The sequence below is a fragment of the Macaca mulatta genome, chromosome 3 (genome assembly GCF_049350105.2).
Source record: "Macaca mulatta isolate MMU2019108-1 chromosome 3, T2T-MMU8v2.0, whole genome shotgun sequence".
NCBI classification, from domain to species: domain Eukaryota; kingdom Metazoa; phylum Chordata; class Mammalia; order Primates; family Cercopithecidae; genus Macaca; species Macaca mulatta.
Window position 1 is genome coordinate 13,025,052 of NC_133408.1, and position 25,122 is coordinate 13,050,173.

At 43.7% G+C, this 25,122-nt stretch overlaps 1 protein-coding gene across 4 annotated transcripts in view; it reads right to left on the reverse strand.

Annotated features, from left to right (window-relative positions):
• Window positions 1–4,216: 4,216 nt before the first annotated feature.
• KCNE2 (potassium voltage-gated channel subfamily E regulatory subunit 2) overlaps window positions 4,217–25,122 on the reverse strand; it is a 160,732-nt gene continuing 139,826 nt past the window's right edge. For 2 of the 4 annotated variants that reach the window (XM_077995812.1, XM_077995810.1), the window contains exon 4: window positions 4,217–4,773. In XM_077995812.1, the coding sequence (XP_077851938.1) occupies window positions 4,360–4,773 (414 nt within the window). In that variant the 3' untranslated portion in view covers window positions 4,217–4,359. Of the gene's footprint in view, window positions 4,774–6,200; window positions 6,259–11,289; window positions 11,430–25,122 lie in introns of those variants that run through there. The other 2 variants (XM_077995809.1, XM_077995811.1) reach the window with 2 other exon arrangements.

A 25,122-nucleotide genomic window follows, 5' to 3' on the forward strand; every position in this document is an offset into this window, starting at 1 on the left:
CCTGACCGTGTGTTCTCGCTCTGAACTCACCTGAGCTGGAGGGTGGGTTGTCGCGGGACCCCTCCGCCTTCCGTTGTCTCGCATTACCTGGGTGTCTCCTCGCTGCTGTCTGCAGCCGAGGACACGTGGGTGCCCTTAAGAGGTTTCCAGACGCGGTGTTCGTCTTCTCTGACAAAGTGCATGCATTTTCCTTTGGGGTAACGGTATGGTGCCCCGGTACTAGGTTCCCACATTTCTTCAGTCAACATGCTTAGTAAACACGTGCAGAGTTTGAGCCCACTCAGTGCTAGCGCCATGGGAGGGCACAAACTGGGCACCCAATACAAGGAACGAGAGGAATGTGCAGGGAGTTACCACCATGTGCTCTGCTCCCCTTCTAAGGATGAGGAAACTGAGGCCGGGGGGAGTAAGGTGGCTGGCAATAGAAAATGCGCGACTGGCAGTGGCAGAATTGAGATTCGAACCCAGGCAGTGTAACTCCAAATCCCATCAGGACTCTTTGTGGTTATGTTAGAATGGTAGAGGGTGTGGAGGGAAGAAAAAACTGAGGGGTGGAGGGCTTGGTTCTGTTAAGGGAAGTGTTCCTGGAGAACGTTACAAAAATAGCTTTGTTCTAAGCACTTCGTGGCTATTGCCTAACTCTCATAACAAGGCTGTAAGGGAGGTGCTATAATGAGAACCATTTCACAAATGAGGAAATGGAGACACAAAGAGATTAAAGTAATTTTTCCGTGGTTTTAAAGGCCGCAAGTACCAGAGCTGGGACTTGACCCTGGGTAATCTGGGTCTAGATTCTATCAAATCAGCCACTATCCTGGGCTCCTTTTGAAATAACATCTGAACTATGCTTTACGAAATAAGTGATATTCCGGTCATATGGAGCCAGTAGAACAGGCAGAAGGAACTTTAAAAGCAAATGGGGTAGGAAAAAACAGCAAGTTGTTTGAACTGACATTTTCAGTTGCTGGGTTGAAAGTGAAAAGCCCAGGTTGGGTGGGCGTGGATCCTAGAGTGTCAATCTTGGCAGATGGCTTCAACCACTAGAGACCCAACATGCTTGGAGAGATTCAGCATTTCTCATTCCCCAAAAGTGAAGTTGGCTGATAACCCTCTATGTTATCACCTGTACTTTCAGTGATGATAATAAAATGTACTTAATTAGGAAAACCTCGATTTTTTTTTTTTTTTTTTTTTTGAGATGGAGTCTCACTCTGTCGCCCAGGCTAGAGTGCAGTGGTACAATCTCGGTTCATAGCAACTTCTACCTCCCAGGTTCAACCAATTCTCCTGCCTCAGCCTCCCGAGTAGCTGGGATTACAGGCACCCGCCAACACACCCAGCTAATTTTTGTATTTTTAGTAGAGATGGGGTTTCATCATGTTGGCCAGGCTGGTCTCAAACTCCTGACCTCAAGTGATCCTCCCACCTTGGCCTCCCGAAGTGCTGGGATTACAGGCATGAGCTACTGCACCCCGCCTGAAAAACCTCGATTTTGCTCTCCATGTGTTTACCTGTGTCAAAGGTAAAGAAAGCCAGTCACTAGTTAAAGCAGTAAGGATTGACTGAAATCATCAGCTATTGCCAGAGGGAAGAGGCCCAGCTCAACTTCCCTTTGTGCAAAGGTAACTGAGTGGGGATGGGGCTTGAGCAGAGTCAAGGAAGTGGAAATGCATAAAAAGTGGGAAGGGGTTGGTCAGTGTGATCTGTGTTTGTTAATTGGCTCATATCTAGAGGAGAAGCAAACTTCTGCCTATGATGGGGGGCAGTAAGTTAGAGCAAGGCACCCATCCAGCAAAGAGAGTTTGAATGTTTGCATTTCAAAGAGACAGTACAGTTCTGAATGGTAGAAGATTTGCATCTCAAGGGAGAGAGAAAGGATTTATAATTGAAACTTTCTAAAGTAACTGCTTTAAGAGAGGGATCAGGGGACTATCAGCCTGTCACCAGGTTTTGGTTGGAACAAATGGTAAATTCTTCAGGCGGCGTTCACTTTTCTCGGGCAGGCACTTTAGCTTTCAGCTCTTAGAACCTATGCTAGCGTTTAAGTCTCTTAGTGTGTGCGAAGGTGGGCAAAATCATTTGTGCCAAGAGTCTGTAGTTTTTATAGCGCACTGTTGGGCTGTAGTCAGGAAGAGGGCTCAGAGGAGCCTGAAAATTTGGTTAAGGAGAGGGTCTTTGTCACCTGATGGAAACCTCGGTTTTCTGTCTAGATGCAGAGCAGAGGGCTGGGATTTAAAGCCTGATGGCTGCTCTGGCCTCTCTGAGATGGATGTTTCTGGGTGGGACAGCATTTCTGGGTTTCTGATCTGAGGAGGGAGGTCACTCTTCCTACATCTGCTCTTGGAATATGGATAGTTTTCTCTAACACTGCACTCAATGCTTCAGGTGGCATAATTGCAAATCTGTTAGGAAGTAGATACCTTGTGTATATCTCACTCTGTAATTTTAAAGAGACAAACCTTGTGGTTAGAATAAGGAGTTCTATAAGCATTCTCTGAAGAAGAGCCTCTTTTTCTAAATTTTGTCCTAGCACCCTGAGGCTTGAGGCCTTGCCCATCATTGCTGTGCCTTGGCTGGGGTGTAGGGAGAAGAACAGGGTAGACTAGGAGGCATGAAGCTATGGGATGCTGAGGCCCCACATCTCTCTGCTGCCGTTGACCTGCTACTCTCCACTGCTCTGAGAGAGAAGATCTTGACCTGCGTTAGACATGTCCTCCTGTCCTTGTGCTGGCTGGCTGTGTCCCCTTTGCATTGATCTCTGTTAGGACCTTGTCATATTGTACTATGATGTTTAGCGTCTGTCGCCCAGGCTGGAGTGCAGTGGTACAATCTCCGCTCACTACAACCTTCCCTTCCCAGGTTCAAGCGATTCTCATGCCTCTGTCTCCCCAGAATCTGGGGTTACAGGCACCTGCCACCACACCCGGCTAATTTTTATATTTTTAGTGGAGACGGAGTGTCACCATGTTGGCCAGGCTGGTCTTGAACTCTTGACCTCAGGTGATCCGCCCACCTCGGCCTCCCAAAGTGCTGGGATTACAGACGTGAGCCCCCGAGCCCAGCCTTGTTCATCCTTATGCTCCTGGGGTCTAGGCCAGTGAACCAAGTAGGTCAATGTTGCCTGACCGAATTAGTGAATGAAATCGTCTCCTCTCAGTGGACTACAGTTTTTTCATCTGTAAGTGAAGTGGTCTCCGCCAACAGTAGAATGGTCAGCCCTGACATTCTATGATATCCTGCCCCACATGGTGTAAAATATTAAGTAGTTCCTGTCTAGGTCTTCAGAAGGTATCAGCAATTCAGACCCTTTCTGTATCCTTTAGTTTCTTAAACACAAATGCAAATAAGTAATTGTAAATAGAGGAAAACTAAATTGAGTTAAAAGAATACATTTATAAAGCAACAATTGTAACTTTTTTTTCTTAATGAGAACTTTTTAAGATTAGTTTTCTGCAAAACTTTAAATGTTAGTTTTAAAATGTGTTCTTGTTATGCTGGGTAGTTCTTAAATATTCGACTTCTCTGGTATGGATTGTTTGTCCTTTGAAATGTTTGTTCAGGTTTGAGACCAGCCTGGGCAACATAGTGAGACCCTGCCTTTACAAAAAAAGATACAAAAATTAGCTGGGTGTGGTGGCACATGTGCTTGTAGTCCCAGCTACTAGGGAGGCTGAGGTGGGAGGATCACTTGAGCCTGGGAGATTGAGGCTGCAGTGAGCTGAGATTGTACCACTGCACTCCAGCCTGGGTGACAGAGCGAGACCCTGTCTCAAAAGAGAAAGAAAAAAAGAGGAATGTTCGTTCTGTCTTAAGACTTCTAAATAGGTTAAAGGCCAGGAAAACAATAAATATAAAGTAACCTTATGGTTTGCTTATTCATCTCTTCTGACTCCACACTCATGAATTAATGTTATAGATAAATGCTCCTATGTCTCTCTGGTAAGCAAGTGATAGCTTTTGAGCCTCAGCTTCTACATAATACATCTGGGTTATTTATAAATTGAATTTGTCACACACAAATGATGTTTCATGAGAAAGAAGATTCAATGATTTGTAAATCTCTCCTTTCTATCCCCACGGCCACCGCCCAGACACTTTACTTCAAATTTGGCTTTATTTTCACCACTGACATTGATTAAAATGACATTTACTTGCCCAGAAAGCCAAAGAGGTCTTCAGCACAAACTATTGCTCCAACAAGCAAGCATCAATCGCTGAGATTGAAATGTCATCTATCTTTATTGGCCAACCACATAATCTCCATGAAAATTCTCAACAGAGAGCAAGGAACTCACTTTCTTCTAAGCAATGACAATTTGGATTAGCCTCGTGGCACTGGCATCTCTTCGTGTCTGGATGTCAGATGTTGGCTTGGTGCCTTTCTCCCTTATCGGGGGACATTTTGAACCCAGTCGCACCAGTATTCTCATGGATGGTGGCCTTCGATTCTTCTAGATTCAAGATTTGGCTCTTGTACTTTTCCTGCCAGTCCTCTACAATGTACTGGTGGTAGGGGTCATTGGAGTGTTCCTGTCTCTTGGATTTCACGGTGCTCACCAGGATGGCCACGATAATGAAAGAGAACATTCCAATAATCACCATGAGGTACAGGATGACATAGTAGAAGTTCTCAGCATCAACTTTGGCTTGGAGGGCCTCCTGCTCAGCTGTCGTGTTCCGGCGCCAATTGTCCATATAAGTAATAAAAATCCTTTGGAAGGCGTCTTCCAGCGACTGTGTGAAATTGGATAAAGTAGACATGCTTCCCTCCTGCTGCAATTTAAATAATACAATAGGTGAACAAACTTAAGAAAACATCTTTTCTGGATTTGGCTATGTAAAGGTGGGAGGGAGATGCCAGGGGAGAAGTAATAGTATTTCTTCATCACCTGGCTGGTGATTGAATGCATATTTTGTTAGTCTTTAAACTGATTGTATACATTTTCACTTTTTTTTTTTTTTACAATGCATGATTATTGTACAATAAAAATGTTAAAGGCAGACAAAATTATATATATACACTTTGATATCTACATATGCATGTAAATGTATGTATGTATACATATGAAAATGGAGAAAATATTAGAAGTACATAGATCAGAATGTTAACAGTGGGTGGTGTGCTTAAAGATATATTTTCTTCTTTATGCTTTTCTCATATTCCAAATTTTCATCAGCAATCTTGCATTACTTTTGTTTTTTAAAAAACTGGTAACCTCACCAAGGTGGGTGGATCACGAGGTCAGGAGATGGAGACTAGCCTGGCTAACATGGTGAAACCCCGTTTCTACTAAAAGTACAGAGAAAAAAGAAATTAGCCAGGAGTGCTGGCGGGTGCCTGTGGTCCCAGCTGCTCAGGAGGCTGAGGCAGGAGAATGGTGTGAACGCGGGAGGCAGAGCTTGCAGTAAGCCAAGATCGCGCCACTGCACTCCAGTCTGGGTGACAGAGCAAGACTCCATCTCAAAAAAAAAAAAAAAATTGGTAACCTCACAAGAGCTAGAATAATGCCGCCACATTCATAAGCACTCAACAAACGTCAGTTGAATGAACCAATGACTCATTTATGTTCTCTGTTTTTAGAGAATTGTGGGGCATTATGAGATAACATGGAGGGAAAAGATTGCAGGGGGCATTGACGGACTCTCCAATTTGTTCCATCCCCTATGTCTAGGTGGCACATTGTCCCAAGTATCCTAAAGGGAGGGGTGTGTACATCCATATTTGAAAGAAGCATTTTAGGTAAGTGATGCCAAGAAACAATCTGAGAGATTATTCCTATGTTTCAAATCCATCTCTGCTTTTCATTCCCACTGGCACTGCCCAGCCGCCAGCATCTCTCACCTGGATAATACAATGCCAACAATGTAATACAACACAACCCTCCCCAGAGCCATCTCTTTGGGGTTATATGTGACCCTCTCTGCCTTGAATAGCCATCAATGTGCCTTTTTTTTTTTTTTTTTTTTTTTTTTTCCGGAATCTCGCTTTTGCCCAGGCTGGAGTGCAGTGGCATAATCTCTTCTCATTGCAACCTCTGCCTCCTGGGTTCAAGCAGTTCTCCTGCCTCAGCCTCCCGAGTAGCTGGGACTACAGGCACGTTCCACCATGCCTGGCTAAGTTTTGTGTTTTTGGTAGAGATGGGGTTTTACCATGTTGGCCAGGCTGGTCTCAAACTCCTGTCCTCAGGTGATCCACTTACCTTGGCCTCCCAAAGTGCTGGAATTACAGGCATCAGCCACCGTGCCCGGCCAGTGTGCCTTTTTGAAGAGGGAAATTATAGTGTCATTTGTTTGCTTGTAAAATGATGCGATGGTTGTTCTTAAAATCAAGTCCTAATTCCTTAACAGCATTTACCCCATTGGCTGAGCAGGCTCCCGACCACCTCCTCAGTTACCCTTTGCTCACTACAGTTCGGTCACACCTGACGTCTTCCCTCCCTGTCAGTAAGCTCTCTTGCCTCAGGACATTAGCACATCCTGTTCTCTCAACCTAGAACACCTCTGCCTTTCTCTTCCACCTGCGACGGTGCCACTGCACTCCAGCCTGGGTGACAGAGCAAGACTCTGTCTCAAAATAAATAAATAAATAAAATAAAATAAAATAAAATAAAATCTTTTGCCTTGCAATCGTTTGCCTTGATGTTTGCCTTGATGTCTAAAGCCCCACAATTCTCTAAAAACAGAGATGTATAAAAAAGCACACGTATATAATTCTCTGAAAACAGAGAATATAAATGAGTAATTGCTCCATTTAACTAACATTTGTTGAGTGCTTGTTATAAATACGGCATTATTCTAGCTGGTGTGAGGTTACCAATCTTTGTAACCTCCTCATTGTTTAGTTTCCAGCTAGTTGTCCCTTCTGAGAATACTTCCCTGGCTTTACTCTAAATCTCTTCCCACCACCAGCACCGTTTTCCTCCAACAGCATCTCCTTTTTCTTCAAAAGCACACGTCACATATGCAGTAACTAAATGTGTGTGTATATATTTATATTACTTTTGTTTAAAAAAGATTGGTAACCTCACAACAGCTAGAATCATGCCATATTTATAACAAGCACTCAACAAATGTTAGTTAAATGGAGCAATTACTCATTTATATTCTCTGTTTTCAGAGAATTATGTACGTGAGCTTTTTTATACATCTCTGTTTTTAGAGAATTGTGGGGCTTTAGACATCAAGGCAAACGATTGCAAGGCAAAAGATTTTATTTTATTTTATTATTTTATTTTATTTTTCTTTTGAGACAGAGTCTTGCTCTGTCACCCAGGCTGGAGTGCAGTGGCATGATCTCAGCTCACTGCAACCTCTGCCTCCCAGGTTCAAGTGATTCTCCTGTCTCAGCCTCTCAAGTAGCTGGGACTGCAGGCACTTGCCACCATGCCCAGCTAATTTTTTGTATTTTTAGTAGTGATGGGGTTTCACCGTGTTAGCCAGAATGGTCTCGATCTCCTGACCTTGTGATCCACCTACCTTGGCCTCCCAAAGTGCTGGGATTACAGGTGTGAGCCACCGCGCCCAGCCAAGTTTTTTTGTACATACATATATATGGTGTGTGTGTGTGTGTGTGTGTGTGTGATTATTGGTTTAGGGTCTCATCTTTCCAACTCGGCTTTCATGTCTGCCAACTTTGTCTAGCTCGGTATAGCAGATTTCTGACACATAGAAGGCACTCAGTGGACATTTGATGCATGAATTAAAGTGCCAGGTACTATGCTAGGCGACGAAACTTCAGAGATGACAGGAACTCTGTGAAAGGCTCGGTTGAATGGGAGAGACCAAATTAAAGACGATGCAATGTGCAAAGAGTTGTAACAGGTATGGACAGAAAGATAAGGGGGCTCAGAAAATGGAGCTGAACACGGCTCACAGATGGGGCAAGTGGGTTTCAACGCAGCTGGAAGGAGCACAGGCAGGAGGTAAACCTGTGACTGGCCACTAGTAAAAGCCCCAACATCCCAGCAGTGGGTTTGCTGCCGTTCTAAAGACCTGCCGTCTCTAGCATGCGACTTTTCTTTCCTTCACGAAAAGACAAGTTTCAGATCTCCCCATCTGGGAAAGGAATTTCAATAAACTGAATAAACAAACCTATTAATCAAATAAACTTGCAGGCATTTCCCCCACAGAACATCCCTCCCCAGGATCTTCCTCATTGAGAATTACCGTCACCAAGATAATATACTCTTCTCTGTCTGATGTTTTAAGTTCTATTACTTAGAGAGCTCTCAGATCTTTCTCTCCCTCTTCTGGTCACACAGACTAGTGGGCTGGAAGGAAACTTAACAAATATAGATAAGATTGTCCCAGGGGATATACCAAGCACATTTCCTAAGCAATGTAACAGACATGTGCTTTTTCCCCTTTTCAATGATATAGTCTGCTGTGAAAGTTAGCTGAGCCGGCTTTAATCCACTCAAGACTTTGCCAGTGGCTCTTTTACCCTTTTATTTTCATTTTATTTTTTATTAACTCTTTTTTAAAATAAAAAAGTACTGATGAGGTCTCACTATGTTGTCAAACTCCCAGCCTCAAGTGATCCCCCTGCCTCAGCCTCCCAAGGTGCTGGGATTACAGGTTTGAGTCACCGTGCCACGCCTTTTTTTTTAAGAGACAGGGTCTGGTTCTGTGGGTATAGTTCTTTTTCTCTCGTAGGAACCCCGCCAGCTGTTACCAATCCACAGTACTTTCCCTGACCTCCCCAGGTCTAGGCAAAGGCCCTTTTTCTGTGCCCCTTCTGCAAACGACCATGTTGGTTTTGTTTTCGTTTTTCAATTACCCATGTATTGTGTGTTTATTCATGTGATCCTCAAAACCACTCTATAAACTCCTACCTTCAGGATATTTATTGAGATTAAGTAACTGAGTCCCGATGACAGGAGAGCTTGAGCTCCTGGAAGGCAGGGATTGCTTTACTCATCTCTGAATCCCAGGACCGTACGCAGCGATGGGTACGTAGCAAATCTTTACTAAAAGTTTGTTGAATGAATGTATGAATGAATGACAGTTCCTCTCTCTGTGGAATTCAATTCGAAACTACCAGAACAGTGATTCTTGATTTATTCTTAAGGGGTGTGGGAATTGGGGGTGGGGGAGGAGCAGTGCCAAAGATCCCTCGAAAGGTAAAATAAAATGATGTGACTTTATTTTTCCCCAAGAAAGTATACATATGCACATAGGAAACTCTACATTCAATTTCAGGGGACTCCTGGGCCCCCTAAGGCCCATCCAAGAATCTCTGCCACAAAAGGTCTTTGAGATGAGGGACTTCAGTGCTGGATTCCACTGGAGTCATTTGGGTTTGTTTCCAGGTGCAGGCATGGCAGCGTTCACCAGCCTTTTAGAGCTAACTGGCCCCAACTGCCCGTTATTTGTTCAAGCCTTCTAATGTGAACAAAGGCCCCATTGCTAAGCAGGTCAGGAGGTGCTTTTTGATAAGACTTAATCACAGGGATGAAAGGGCCTATGGGGATTAAATACCTGAGTGCTGACCCCTGGCCAGGCCAAATAAACAGAATCCAAAAGGGATTTGGCTTTTGCATACGGATGCATGAGATGTGGCTGAGTGGCCCACGCCTGCTCCATGACCACAGGGAAGAAACAAATCACAGTGTGTGAAAACAGTTCCATTGAAGGACATTATACCAAGACATTCAAATTATAAGTGGGTTGATTTCAATTTTTTATTCCCAGAATTACTGTTTAACTGATAGACATCAACCATATTTGGAGGCGCAGTGGTTCACACCTGTAATCCCAGCACTTCAGGAGGCTGAGGCGGGAGGATCGCTTGAATCCAGGAGTTTGAGATCAGCCTGGACAACACAGTGAGATACCACTTCTACAAAAAATAAAAAATTAGCTGGATGTGGTGGCACACTCCTATAGTCCCAGCTACTCAGGAGGCTGAGGTGGGAGGATAGCTTGAACCTGGGAGGTCAAGGCTGCAGTGAGCCATGATCACACCACTGCACTCAGCAGTGACAGTGAGACTCTGTCTCAAAAATCAAAACAAAACAAGCCATATTTGGTATACATACTTATCCTACCCCTAAGTAGAGTATCATAATAGGCATTTACTTTAGTAATGGTAAGACAGCTATTATTTATGTTCTCTGGAATTATATGAAATGGCCATTTATATACAAGTTAGAAATGGTCAAATATGGGCAATTAATGTATATCAACCTAGGAGGACCTCCATTTCCAGTGAATGCTTCTTGCTGAGTCCTAGCACAGGCTGGGCCCTGGAGATCATTTAGGCTAGTTTGCTCTCTGATAGGTGGAATAACTATAGCCTAGAGAGCTTAAGTCACCTGTCCAAGATCACAGGCCTCTCAAGTTGGCTGCAGTGCCTGGACTAGAACTCACATCACCCAAACCAGGGGCCAGCACTGACTGTCCTAGCAGAGGTCACACATTCCAATAACTCTGTTTTCATTGCTGTGACCAGTTGGCTCAACTGGATACAAGACATAAGATCAAGACCACGGTTTGAGCTTACACATGTCATTAGTGGTGCCCTGTCTCTAGGCTACAGAATGATCCCCTAATTCCAGCCACTCCTGTCACGAATGTGTGTTATTCATGACAAGGGCAATCAGGACACTATTAGGAAAGTAATATTCATTTGACCCCAAAGTCCAAAGTTTTCTTTTCTTTTTTTTTTTTTTTGAGATGGAGTCTTGATGTGTCGCCCAGGCTGGAGTGCAGTGGCACGATCTGGTCTCACTGCAAGCTCCACCTCCCGGGTTCATTCTCCTGCCTCAACTTCCCAAGTAGCTGGGACTACAGGCGCCAGCCAACACGCCCGGCTAATTTTTTTGTATTTTTAGTAGAGATGGGTTTCACCATGTCAGCCAGGCTGGTTTCGATCTCCTGACCTCAGGTGATCCGCCCACCTTGGCCTCCCAAAGTGCTGGGATCACAGGCGTGAGCCACTGCGCCTGGCCCCAAAGTTTTCTTTTCTTGAAACATGGTAGATCGCTCGCATCACCCGGGCCTACAAAAGGCAGCAAAGTCTTTCATTTTCGTATTAAGAAGAGAAAACGATATGATTACCTGCATTTACCATGAATCCTCCATTTAAAAAAACTCTCAAAATTTTCGTTCTAAGGCAATTAACAAAGACATGAGTACGGAAAACACAAGAAAGAAAGAAGGAAGAGTGGATGAGGAGCCAGGCCATATACCAGGAAAATAATTCCTTTTATCATTTTCTGGAAAAGGCAAATAGATAACTTTGTTACTTAATTCCTCAAAACATAAAGAGCGCATGCTAAGACTTACCTATGCAGTGTGTGGGCAGGATGAAATTTCTTTCCAAAGCCAGGCTGTTCTGAACCTTCTTGCTGGTGTCAGCGAGCTCTCTTATGGGTTGCACACAAGCCTCAGCCTGCTGGGCACCTTCACCTTACGACCATCTAAGCCCTTGCAACTGCAGTCTGCAATCCTAGGCTTTTATGAACCCACATGTTTAATCTAATCGTATGTGGAAAGTTAAATACTAACTGGCAGCTGGAATTCACCTTGGTGCCTCATGGAGGGGGTGCCTCAGGGACTCTGGCTTTGGGCAGAGTGGCACAAGTCCTTGCTCTGGGACCCTTCCTGCCAGCTCCAGCCAGGGAAGGACCTGGGCACAGTGAGCATCTCTCCCCAGAAGAAGTCTTCCTCTTAGGGTAGGCTTGGGGGACAACAGCATTCCCTGCCAGAACATGTGGGAAGGGCCGGGTGTGGTGGCTCATGCCTGTAATCCCAGCACTTTGGGAGGCTGAGGCGGGAGAAGAACCTGAGATCAGGAGTTCGAGACCAGCCTTGCCAACATGGTGAAACCTCATCTCTACTTAAAAAATGCTACTCTGTCCCTGCTACTCTGGTGGCTGAGGCAGGAGAATCACTTGAACCCAGAAGGCAGAGGTTGCAGTGAGCTGAGATCACACCATGGCACTACAGCCTGTGTGACAGAGTGACACTCTGTCTCAAAAAAAAAAAAAAGAGGAAGGAGAAGGAGAAAGAAGAAAGAAGGAAGAAGAAGAAGAAGAAGAAGAAGAAGAAGAAGAAGAAGAAGAAGAAGAAAGAAGAAAGAAGAAAGAAGAAAGAAGAAAGAAGGAAGAAGGAAGAAGGAAGAAGAAGAAGGAAGGAGGAAGGAGGAGGAGGACGAGGAGGAGGAGGAGGAGGAGAAGGACAGGGCCCCAGGGAGAGGAGTCGAGAACAGCCATCTCTGGGTGGTTGGTGTGGGTTGAGGAGGTCAGTATAATTCCAGGCAAGTGCCATGTTCTGAAGGTACTAAATACGCTAAATTCTGTGTAAATACTCCTCCATGGGACCATTTCCAAATGACTTTATAACAACATTGTTGTCTTGTAAAAGAGAAACGAGCCGCAAGGGTACTAAAGTACTACATGGAGGAGACGGAAGTAAGTCCAACAAAGAGGTTTTGAGGTTTTCGTTTTTGTTTGCTGTTGTTGTCGTTGTTCTGAAACAGAGTCTTACTCTGTCTCACTCTGTCACCCAGGCTAGAGTGCAGTGGCACCATCACAGCTCACTGCAGCTTTGAACTCTTGGGCTTGAGGGATCCTCCTGCCTCAGCCTCCCAAGTAATGGGACTACAAGTGTGTACTACGCCTGGCTAATTTTTATTTTTTGTAGAAATAGGGCCTTGCTCTCTTGCCCAGGCTAGTCTCAAACTCTTGACCACAAGGGATCCTCCAGCCTCAGCCTCCTAAGGCACTGGGATTACAGGTGTGAGCCATGGTGCCTGGCCCCTAGCAAAGTATTTAAAGACCTAGCAAGAGCTAAGCAGACTCTATTTACCAAAAGATCCTTTACTATCATGGATTTGGGAGAACTGAGTCTTTATATTGGCTGTCATTTAGGAGTGCTAATGATTAACCTCAGGTAACCATTGCCACAACCTGATGTAGAAGGTACTATGAACTTAGCCAAGGGAATCAGGGCACAAGAGGTCCGATGACATGGAGATGAAGCCATTTGGATTTGAATCCAATTTAAATGGCAGCCATGGAAGTTACATTCACTCACTCAAAATCACTTCAAGGTCATGTGGGTGGTCATTACTCTGTAACTTGTCTCATGGTTTTGTAAGAGGAAGGTTCCCTTTGTTTTAAAATTGGAGTTTCATATTAAATGGTGCTCTGAACCATGTGGCTTGAAGCACACTGGGTGGCAAGAGGAAGATGGCTAAGATTTAAAATGATCTACAAATTATTGCAGAGTTAGCGTTATTACGTGTATTTTAAAGAAATAGAAGGATCCCTTTAACTCCGCACAAGCTTCTCATTAACACCATTTGTCCTCATGAGTTGGCTTCACTGAACAAGATAGGCAAACTCAGCCAGGAGGAACACTTGGATGGTGCAACTCAGTTCACCATGCCTCTGCAGAAACGGAAGCAAAACGTTCTAGTAAGAATTCCGCTAGGAGACGGTGCCACCTGCTGGTGGGAACAGGGAACTGAGGTCAATCTTCTAACTCAGCCCTTGTGGTTTAACTTCACTCTTGAATTCCCCAGTGCCCAGGAGAGGAGAATCAAAGCAGCGTGTTTGACTACGCGCTGGTAATTACAGGCATGTAATTATAAATATATTTATTTCCCATAAGGAGAATATTTTTTAAAATCTTTGTTTTTTTCATACGAAATGTGATGTTCCCTTAAAAATGAATTAAAATAAAATTAAATTGTATGAATGAAATAAAAAGTAACTTATCTTCCCAGAAATCAATTTTAAGGGACAGCTCTGCTGTTTTGCTTGAATGAGTTCTCCCAGCGTGGAGCAGTCTTTGACCTCACATGGCACGTACTATCATGTTAACAACGTGTGGGTGATCACGAGAAACAGAAATACAATCTGTAAATTGAAATGCAACAAAATTCATTTCTTGTTTTAATAAAAGCAAATGTAGAATGTTTTACCCATTCAATGAAAAACTAAGTGGGAAAAACACTTTAAGAAAAAATTTTTAAACAGAAATCACCGGCCGGGCATAGTGGCTGATGCTTGTAATCCCAGCACTTTGGGAGGCTGAGGCGGGTGGATTACCGGAAGTCAGGAGTTCGAGACCAGCCTGGCAAAAATGGTGAACCCTCGTCTCTATTAAAAATACAAAAATTAGCTGGGCCTGGTGGCAGGCGTCTGTAATCCCAGCTACTTGGGAGGCTGAGGCAGGAGAATCACTTGAACCCGGGAGGCAGAGGTTGCAGTAAGCTGAGATCATGCCATTGCACTCCAGCCTGGGCAACAGAGCAAGACTCTGTCTAAAACAAACAACCACCAGAAATCACCAAATAAGGTGGTAGAAATATATCTGCTGTGGCATAAATGTTTGTGTCCCCCCAAAATTCATATAGGGAAATCCTAACTCCCAATGTGATATTACTAAAAGGTAGGACTTTTGGGAAGTGGTTAGGCCAAGAGGATGGAGACCCGGTGAATGTGAGTAATGCCCTTTTAAAAGAGGCTGCAGGGAAGTTTGCTTCTCCTTCCATCATGTGAGGTCACAGCTAGAAAGCGCCGTCTATGAACCGAAGAGGGAGACCTCACCAGACACCGCCTCTGCCAGTGCCTCGATCTTGGACTTCCCAGCCTCCAAACTGTGAGCAATACCTTTTTGTTGTTTATAAGTCATCCAGTTTATAATTTTTACTATGACTGCCCCAATGACTAATATCCAAATATATCTATAATCACAATATCCTTAAATAAAATAAGCACCTATTAAAAGAAGTATTATTAAATTAAATAACAAAATAAAATCTCGCTATATGCTCTTAAAAGATAAACATCTAGGCCTGGGGCGGTGGCTCACTCCTATAATCCCAGCACTTTGGGAAGCTGAGACAAGAGTTCGAGACCAGCCTGGCCAACATGGTGAAACCTCATCTCTACTAAAAATATAAAAATCAGCCAGGCATGGTGGCACACCCAGCTACTTGGAAGGCTGAGGCATAAGAATCACTTGAACCTGGGAGGCAGAGGTTGCAGTGAGCCAAGATCACGCTGCTGCACTCCAGCCTGGGTGAAACAGCGAGACTCTCTCTCAAAAAATAAAATACAAAATAAAGCACATCCAAAATAAAAGCAAATGAAAACTTGAAAATAAAGTGATGAAAAAACATACCAAGCTAAGGCTAAAATGCAGAAATCTAAGAAAAAGTGAAATTTCAGGTGATCCATAGGATATGAAATATCACTATAATTTAATAAAAGAAACAACCTGCGAGGAAGATAGTAAAATCATGGGCTTATACGTAGACTCAAAATATCCAAAGCAAAACAGGCAGGTTTACAAGAAATTGAGGCATCCACAATGGTAGGAATTAGGTTTCAGAAACTGATACATTTTTTTAAAAAGCAAACATATAGAATATTTGAGTAATAGAATTAATTACCTTTATAAAATGAATAGATAGAGACAACCCACACCTAACCAATAAATGATGTGCATTCTTTACAAGTGTCCATAAAACGGTTTTAAAAACTCACCATGTGCTGGGTCCAAAAGAAGTCCAACCACATTTTTAAATATCAGCTTTATATAGACTGGGTTCTATTACCACAATGCTGTTAAATTATCAATCAACAAAAATATAGTCTGTACACCTTAATATGTCTGAAAACCAAAAAATAAGTGCATCACACTTAACATATGGATAAAGAGGAAAACACACAAATAATACGATACTAAATTACAAAGGAACTGCAATATATATGAAAACTTCTGGGATGTAGACAATGTGAACATTAGAGGCAAATTTATACAGTAAATGAATTCATTAAAAGGAAAAGAGGCTGGGCATGGTGGCTCATACCTGTAATCAGCCAGGTATGATTACCTGCTTGAAACTCTCCACTGGGTTCCTTTCACCTTGAAGATAAAATCCAGACTGCTTAGTGCAGCTGGCCAGGCCATGGGAAAGCTGGCCGCTGGTCCTTTCTGCGAGCTCACTTTCTTCTCACATAGTCTCATCCTGCTTCTCTGCTTTTTGTTTTGTTTTTGTCTTTGGATCTGTATTAGCTTCCCATTGCTGTTATAACAAATGCCCACAAACTTAAGTGACTTAAACAACACATATTTATAATATTATCTTAAAGTTCTGGGGTCAGAAGTCCAAAGTGGATTTCACTGGGCTAACATCAAGATGGCAGCAGAGTTTCTTTTGGATGCTCTGGGGGTTGAGGCTGGGGGGTGGTGTGAATCCATTTCTTTACCTTTTGCAGCTTCCAGAGGCCACCTACATTCTTTGGCTCTTGGCCCTCTCCGTGGCATCCTGGTATCCCTCCAGCCTCTGCTTGCTTGCCTGCTTGCTTGCTTTTTCTTTCTTTCTTTCTTTCTTTCTTTCTTTCTTTCTTTCTTTCTTTCTTTCTTTCTTTCTTTCTTTCTTTCTTTCTTTCTTTCTTTCCTTTTCTTTCTTTCTCTTTCTTTCTTTCTTCCTTCCTTTCTTCCTTCTCTTTCTTTTTCTTTCTTTCTTTCTCTCTCTCTTTCCCTCTCTCTCTCCCTTCCTTCCTTCCTTTCTTTTTCTTTCCTCTTTCTTTTTTTTTTTTCAGAGTCTCATTCTGTCACCCAGGCTGGAGTGCAGTGGCACAATCTCAACTAACTACAACCTCCACCTCCTGGGTTCAAGTGATCCTCCTGCCTCAGCCTCCCTAGTAGCTTGGAACTACAGGTGCCCGCCACCATGCCAGGCTAATTTTTGTGTATTTTTAGTAGAGATGGGGTTTCACTATGTTGGCCAGGCTGGTCTCAAACTCCTGACCTCAAATGATTTGCCTGCCTCAACCTCCCAAAACACTGGGATTCCAGGCGTGAGCCACCGCACCCGGCCCAGCCTCTTCTTTTGCGATCACATCTTCTCCCACTCTCTGAGCCCCCTGCCTGCTTCTTATAAGGAGCCTCGTGATTGCATTTGTCCCACCTGGATAATCCGAGATCATCTTCCCATCTCAAGATCCTTAACTTAATAATCACACTTGCAAAGTCCATTTTACCAGGTAAGGTAACATATTCACAGCTTCCAGAGATTCGGACAGGGACCTCTTCATGGTGCAGTTATACAGACTGCCTCAGCACCTTTGCATACGCTACTCTCTCTGCCTCTTAATGCTTTTCCCCCTGATCTTGGCACAGCTTCTTCCTTTTTCACGTCAAATGATACCTCCTCAGACAGGCTTTCTCCTGCCTGTGCAATATACAATACTGACTCCCACACTGTCATCGGCTACCCCGTTTTATTTTCCTGATAGCGCTTTTTATTATTTGAATTGTGTGGGGATGCCACGGCAGGGCAGGGCTTAATCCAGGCAGTAGCAGTCACTTAGTCTATAGTTTGAATGGAGCCTGTGCATAGCCTCACAGCTGTGCATGGCGTCTTTGAATTATGAAGTTATCCTGTTTTACTGATTGTTTTTTTCTTTCCTGTCTCTAACAGAACTTGAGCTCCATGACAACAGGGACCTTACCTGTATTGCTCATTCTGTGTCTGGCTGGAAAAAAGCTCTCACTGTATCCCAAAAGAATGGTGATAATTCTAGATTCTGGCTGTGATGAAATAAACAATGCCACTGATTTACAAGGTACCAAGATTATCATTCCAATGAAGAATATTCTGGAAAAGAAACTTTTCACCTTTTCAAAACCATGAACAATACGTGACGTTTCTAGTGGAGCTCACGGAATAGGAAGCTTTCCTTGATGCTCTTGATGTGAGCACAGTGGTTTTGTGAAAAGCTGGAAATGGCGGCCTTGAGAATCTCTGGTAATTTCATTTAGCTGTGCACTGAGCTTCTACTTTCTCTATGCCTGGTTCAGAATATTAGAAGAGATGGCAATGATTCTGGAGTGGATTACACCACTTGACTGAGGAACCACTGGAATTTTCTTCTTCTCTAAGCTACACACAAGCATGACCACTTCCAGAGAACAGGCTTCACCAAGAACTCTCCAAACATGTGGGGTTTCTTGAGTTTGTCAACGAAACAAGCAACTTTGTAGGATGCTTCTGAAATGCTGCTGCTGTGATAGGGCTAACCACATTTTGATAAAGTTTATTCTCTTCTGATGGAGCCTTCACCCAAGGGACTTTCCCAGCCTTGCTGGCTTCATGCTTCTGGGATTGAGAAGCTTGTCACCAAGCATCAACAGGCCTATTTTGCAACAGAAAGCCAGAGAACGCCTCAGCTTCCTTGTGTTCTATTTGCCGTGACATTACTCAACTTCAGCAAGACCCAAAGTTAACAAAGACGGCTGGCATAAGCCTAATGGCAGGGTATGTTCTGTGATTTGTTAGTGGAAAATGAATGTAACACAGAGATCATGTGCGCTGTGAGGCCCCCTGTAGCCTCCAGCACCCTTTCTTCCTGGAGCATGAATCTGGAGGGAAATGGTGCCATATTCGGTTTGTTTTACGAAGGTTATTTTCAAAGAGGAAGATGATCAAAACAAACAGAAAAGAACCCCCAGCGTGCAGGCCACAGGTGTGTGGGGGTTGAAACTGGATGGGAAGGAGAGGGGGAAGTCTCGAATTCAAGGGGGCTTCATTTTTCCCAGGAACTATAAAAGGCCAATGGGCTCTTGTAGGAAGAAAGGAGATCAGCACAGGTGGGAGCAGAGAAAGGGCTCTCACAGCAAACTTTGCCGGCTTTCCAATTTTTCTGTAGATCAGGCCCCTTTTGGTTCTTTGCTTAGAACCATCAAGCTTCCTCTTCAGGCATCCAGCGCAGCCCTTTCCATATATGTGGTGGTTTTTTGTTTTGTTTTAATAGAGAAAAATGTTTATAAGCATTGTACACATTGTACACTGGAAATCTGCCAAGAGAGTAGGTTTTAGGTGCTCTTACCACACATACCCCCCACCACACACACACACAAGAACAAGGACACGTTAATGGTGCATGTAATATGTTAACGGTGTGTTAATTTGCTTGTCTGTGGTAATCACTCCATATATGTACGTCAAAACATCTTGTTGCATATAATAAATGCAGACAATAAAAAAAGAAAATCTTGGCTGGGTGTGATGGCTCTTGCCTGTAATCCCAGCATTTTGGGAGGCCAAGGAGGGAGGATCACAGGCCAGGAGTTCGAGACCAGACTGGGTAACATAGCAAGACCCCATCTCTACAAGAAAATTTTAAAAAGAAAATCTTTAAAAAGTTAAAAGAGAAATATTGAAGAACAGTGAAAACATGTGTGATAGAAATTATTTTAGTTCTATTTTAAAACTTTTGTTTGTAAATAAAAATACTTGATGTTTACATTCCATCTTTATTAAATGTTGTATCTTTTTCTGACAGATGTGTATGTATTAGTTCACTTTTACACTGCTATAAAGACATACCCGAGACTGGGTAATTTATAAAGAAAACAGGCTAAACCTCTTAAACTTTGGCTCATGGTTCTGCAGGCTGTACAGGAAGCATGATGCTGGCATCTGCTCAGCTTCTGGGGAGGCCTCAGGAAACTTACAATCATGGCGGAAGACAAAGGGGGAGCCAACACTTCTCATGGCCAGAGCAAAAGGAAGAGCTGGGGGGGGGCGGTGCCACACTTTTTTTAAAAAAATATTTTAAGTTCTAGGGTACATGTGCACAACGTGCAGGTTTGTTACATATGTATACATGTGCCATGTTGGTGTGCTGCACCCATTAACTCATCATTTACATTAGGTATATCTCCTAATGCTATCCCTCCCCTCCCCCCTCCCACAAAAAGAACCAGCTCTCATGAGAGCTCTCACTATCACGAGAACAGCACCAAGGGGATGATGGTGCTAAACTATTCATGAGAAATCCACCCCCATGATCCAATCACCTCTCACCAGGCCCCACCTCCAACATTAGGGATCACAATTCGACATGTGATTTGTTGGGGACAGAGATCCAAACCATAAAGACATATTTTTTGACAACATCTCCTTATTGTCACAGCCCTTTATTTGGGCAGATTTTGAAGTGGGTTTTCCCTGGAACTTTTGTTTCTAATTCAAAGACAGAAACCCAGGATGGAGAGTGTTCAGGGCAGGAAAAGCGCCCCCAGCTTCTCCCTGGGAACACACACCCCTCACCATGAATTCCCACCTTCTGCTTTCCCGATGCTCTCAGGTTTGGACTCAACGGGGGATGTCCGCCAAAGTCAAGCACCTTCTCCCTTAAGAAATCTTTTCAAAGGATTCCATGTCCTTGAAAATTTAGAACAAACCCATGGTTCCTTGCCTTGTCTTAAAGGAAACTCATCTCCAGGCCTCTCTGGGATTGGCTGAAATCCCAGAAAGCCACCCAAAGTGGGGTGGCTTTCAGAATTTGCTTCCAATTAGCAACCTCACGGAGATAGCACAGCTTGACTGAGTATTCAGAAAGGGCATGGCCCAGGAGAGCCTGCTGTCCACATCTGGAGAACCCCTGCCAACCACAGTCTCGTTTATTCTCTTTCAAGCCTCACTAGACAGCGTGTTTACCATAGGGGTCCCTTTTGCTAGGGCCAGAGAAAGAAAAATCTAAATCCCAGGCTGTGGTGTTCAAAATGGCCACACTGTGTCCCCACTGTGCTGCCGAGTGTGCCTGGTTCCTAAGCGGCAGCAAAGTCCAGAGGTGTCACCTCTGCAGTGACAATGAAAACCAGCCTCACATGCTCTGGGCAGGTGGCGCTCCCTCCGCTGCCTGCAGCGGCTGCCAACAGCCCAGAGAAAGGCTTTGGAATTTGCTTTTCTTTTTTTCCAATTTTTTTTTTTCAAATTTTAGAGAACGCAGGATACAACCATTTTGGACATTTCTCTCTTTTTAAGTTATTTTTTCAAAGAATTATAGATTCACAGGAAATTGCAAAGATGTTGTGTGTACCCTTCACCCAGCTTCTTCCAATAGTAACATGGAACACAGCTATAGTGTAATATCAAAAGTAGGAAACTGATGCTGATACAATCCTTGTAGCTACATAGACCACAGACCATATTCACATTTCACCATTTTTTCCATGCACTCATTTGTGTGTGTGTGTGTAATTTGATGCATTTTTTTTTTTTTTTTTTGAGATGGAGTCTCTGTTGCCCAGGCTGGAGTGCAGTGGCGTGATATTGGCTCATGCAACCTCCACCTTCCAGGTTCAAGTGATTCTCTTGCCCCAGCCTCCCAAGTATCTGGGATTACAGGTGCCTGCCACCACTCCAAGATAATTTTGTATTTTTAGTAGAGACGGAGTTTTACCATGTTGGTCAGACTGGTCTTGAACTCCTGACCTCAGGTGCTCCACCTGCCTCAGCCTCCCAAAGTGCTGGGATTACAAGTGTAATCCACCCAGTGATGCAATTTGTGTGCGTGTGTGTGCCAGGGACAAAGTCTTGCTCTGTCACCCATGCTGGAGTGCAGTGACATGATCACAGCTCACTGTAACCTCAAACTCCGGGGCTCAAGCAATACTCCTGCCTCAGGCCCCCAAGTAGGTGGGACTACAGACAGATACCACCATACGCAGTTAATTTTCTTGTGATTGTTATTTTTTTATAGAGATGGGATCTTGCCAGGTTGCCCAACTCCTGGTCTCAAGTGATCCTCTCTCCTAGGCCTCCCAAAGTGCTGGGATTATAGGTGTGAGCCTCCACACCCAGCCTTGATATAATTTAATCTGATGTATAGATTTGGGAAACTACCACCACAACCAAGGAACAAAATTGCTGTATCACCCTTAAGAAACTCCCTAGTGCCACACCCTTAATAACTGAACCCTTTCTCCAATCCCTAGGCCATGGTAACCACTAATCAGGTATCCTTCTCTATGTATCTGTTATTTTGAGAACGTTAGAGAAATAAGAACAGACAGCAGGCAACCTTTTGAGATCAAGTTTTCCTCACTTTATATAATGCTCTTGACATCCATCCGAGTTGTGTATATCAAGAGCTAATTTTGTTTTACTGCTAACTAGTATTCCATCATATGAATATTTAACCATTAAATATCTGTTACTCTGGGTTATTTTCAGTTTTTGCTATTGCAAATAGAGATGCTATGAAAGTTCATGTACAGGTTTTGGTGTGAACATACATTTTCATTTCTTTGGGCAATCTCTCGGTTACATAGCAGGTGCATGACTAATTTTATAAGAAACTGCCAAATGAGTTTTCAGAGTTGCTAGACCATTTTACATCCCTACCAGCAATGAATGAAGATCCAGCTGCTCCAAATCCTCACCCACAAAGCTGTGCTGTTTGTATTCCTTGGTCATGAACTCTTATGATTCAAGAATGTTAGAATTAGCCAGGCATGGTGGCTCACCCCTGTAATCCCAGGATTTCAAGAGGCAGAAGTGGGAGGATTGCTTGAGTCCAGGTTTGAGACCAGCCTGGGCAACACAGTGAGACTCCCATCTCTACAAATAAAAATAAAAATTAACCAGGTGTGGTGGCGCATGCTTGTGGTCCCAGCTACTCAGGAGGCTGAGTGGGGAGGATCACTAGAGCCCAGGAGGTCAAGGCTGCAGTGAGCTGTGCTTGCGCCACTGCACTCCAGCCTGGGCAACAGAGTGAGACAATGTCTCAAAAAAGTACAAAACAGCTATATGGGGCCTTAAAGATGATCTAGTCCAGCCTGTTGATTCCACAGAAAAAGGAACCAAAATTCTATAAGCATCAATTCCTTCTTTGAAAATTCTTAGTATTTAGGCTGGGTGTGGTGGCTGACACCTGTAATCCCAGCACTTTGGGAGGCTGAGGTGGGCGGATTGCCTGAGCTCAGAAGTTCGAGACCAGCCTGGCCAATATGGTGAAACCCTATCTCTACTAAAAATACAACACTTAGCCTGCTGTGGTGGTGCATACTGCAGTCCCAGCTACTGGGGAGGCTGAGGCAGGAGAATCGCTTGAACCCAAAAGGTGGAGGTCGCAATGAGCCGAGATCGTGCAACTGCACTCCGACCTGGGCAACAGAGCGAGACTCTGTCTCAAAACCAAACCAAACCAAAACAAATTATTAGTATTTTTCACTACCTTCCCTGTTTGCCCAGTCTCAGAAAGAACTGTCTCCTCTTCATAACATCTCTGGAAACTTGTCAAAATTTGGGCAGGAACTTAGGTCCTTGTTGAAGCCTCTGGGAAAGGTCTTGCCCAGGAAACTTGACCTTGTGCTCTGCTTCCGTTAGAGAGCTCAGGCTCCAGCAGCAATTTCAGATTCTCATGTGTCTCGACTCTTCAAGCAACCCTGCATTATCTACTCTCAGGAAATTACTGACGGCAGCAAAGTTCAAAAGCAATCTGAACCTACAGCCCAGCCAGTACTTTCAGGTTCACCCTGCCCATCAGTAACATCAGCAGCCATTGCTACCGGCTCAGCTACTCCCATTTATTGAGCAACTCCTGGGTGCCAGGCAATGTGCAAGAAACCTTATTTACTTATGTATTTATTTATTTATTGTAAGTAATAGCTTCTTTAAAAAAACAACGTATATTTTAGGTTCAGGGGTACATGTGCAGGGGTTGTTATATACATAAACTTGTGTCATGGGGGTTTGTTGTAATGATTATTTTGTCACCCAGGTACTAAGCCTAGTATCCAATAGTTATCTTTCCTGCTCCTCTCCCTCCTCCCACCCTCCACCCTCAAGTATTCTCCCGTGTCTGTTGCTCCCCTCTTTGTGTCCATTAGTTCTCATCATTTAGCTCCCATTTATACGTGAGAACACACAGTATTGGGTTTTCGGTTCCTGTGTTAGTTTGCTAAGGATAATAGCCTCCAGCTCCATCCACGTTCCTGCAAAGGACGTGATCTTGTTCTTTTCTATGGCTGCGTAGTATTTCATGTCGTAAGAAACTTTATATACCATGGCTCTGGTTTTATGCCAACCCTGCAAGGTAGTTACAAAGAACCTCATCTGACAGCTGAGAAAAAAAAAAGGCTGCGAAAACTCACACTCTGAATGAAAAGTTTTGGACAAGAGGACCCAGGTTCTTTTGTACAACTCCTCACAATTCAAAATGCAGAAAATATTGCTTTTGGTGATATAAATAGCCTTTGCTGCCTTTTTTTTTTTTTTTTTTTGAGACGGGGTCTCACTCTGTCACCCAGGCTGATGCAGTCACGGCTCACTGCAGCCTTGACCTCCTGGGCTCAACAGATCCTCCCATCTCAGGCCGGCACGCGCCACCACGCCTAATTTTTGTATTTTTTGTAGAGATGGGGTGTCGCCATGTCGTCCAGGCTGGTCTCCAACCTCCAACTCCTGGGCTCAAGCGATCCTCCTGCCTCGGCCTCCCAAAATGCTGAGATTACAGGCATGTACCACTGCGCCTGGCCTTCTGCTGCTTGCTAAACTTAAAAGCGCGGTGGGATTCTCTCTTCCTGGGTTCTGTACCTGAAATTTGGGTAGCTGCCGCCAGGTGGCGCCAAAGCAGAGCTTTATTAATCCAGGGGACCGGCTACACTTTCCCACAGCCCTTAACTGATTTGACATCACGGTGCTTGCGGAACTAACCATGACATTTCTAGCACAGTAAGCTCTTTATTAAAATAGCAGACATCCTTGCTTCCTTGAAAATCATTAACTATTAACATCTGCACATCTTTCTGGAAAGGATACACTTTACAGCAACCAGTAAAGAAATACAACATCTAGATATAACGTAAAACCTTTCTTATTAAACGTTTTAAACTGCTGCTTATGCTAACTTCACTTTTCTGAATACAGATGTTCTTGGGAAATGGATGTGTTCAGACCCTTACAGCATTTGAAGTGATTAAAAGCCATGCATTTCTTTGCAGTTCTCTGTGCAGATGAAGTTAAAATGTATCAGTAGCTTTGTTTAATGCCAGGTTTGTTCGAGAATGTTTTGAGAACCTAAGCCCTTTTGTTTTGATTGCCAATGCCCGATTTCTCATAACCCATTAATTTCCCTCTATTTCTTTCTACATGGATAGATTATTTTCTTTTTCTTCATTCTCCCATAAAAGGAGAAAAAGAACTGCTCATATATGCTTCATGTCCCAGTGACCTCTTGTGGTTGTTTTTCCTAGTTTGGATAGTTCCTATACAGGAGTTTTTCTTCCTCATTCTCTTTTCTTTGAATTTTAAGTAGGGTGACCAAGTTGCAGTAGTTTGCCTGAGAACTTTTCCATCCTGTGTCC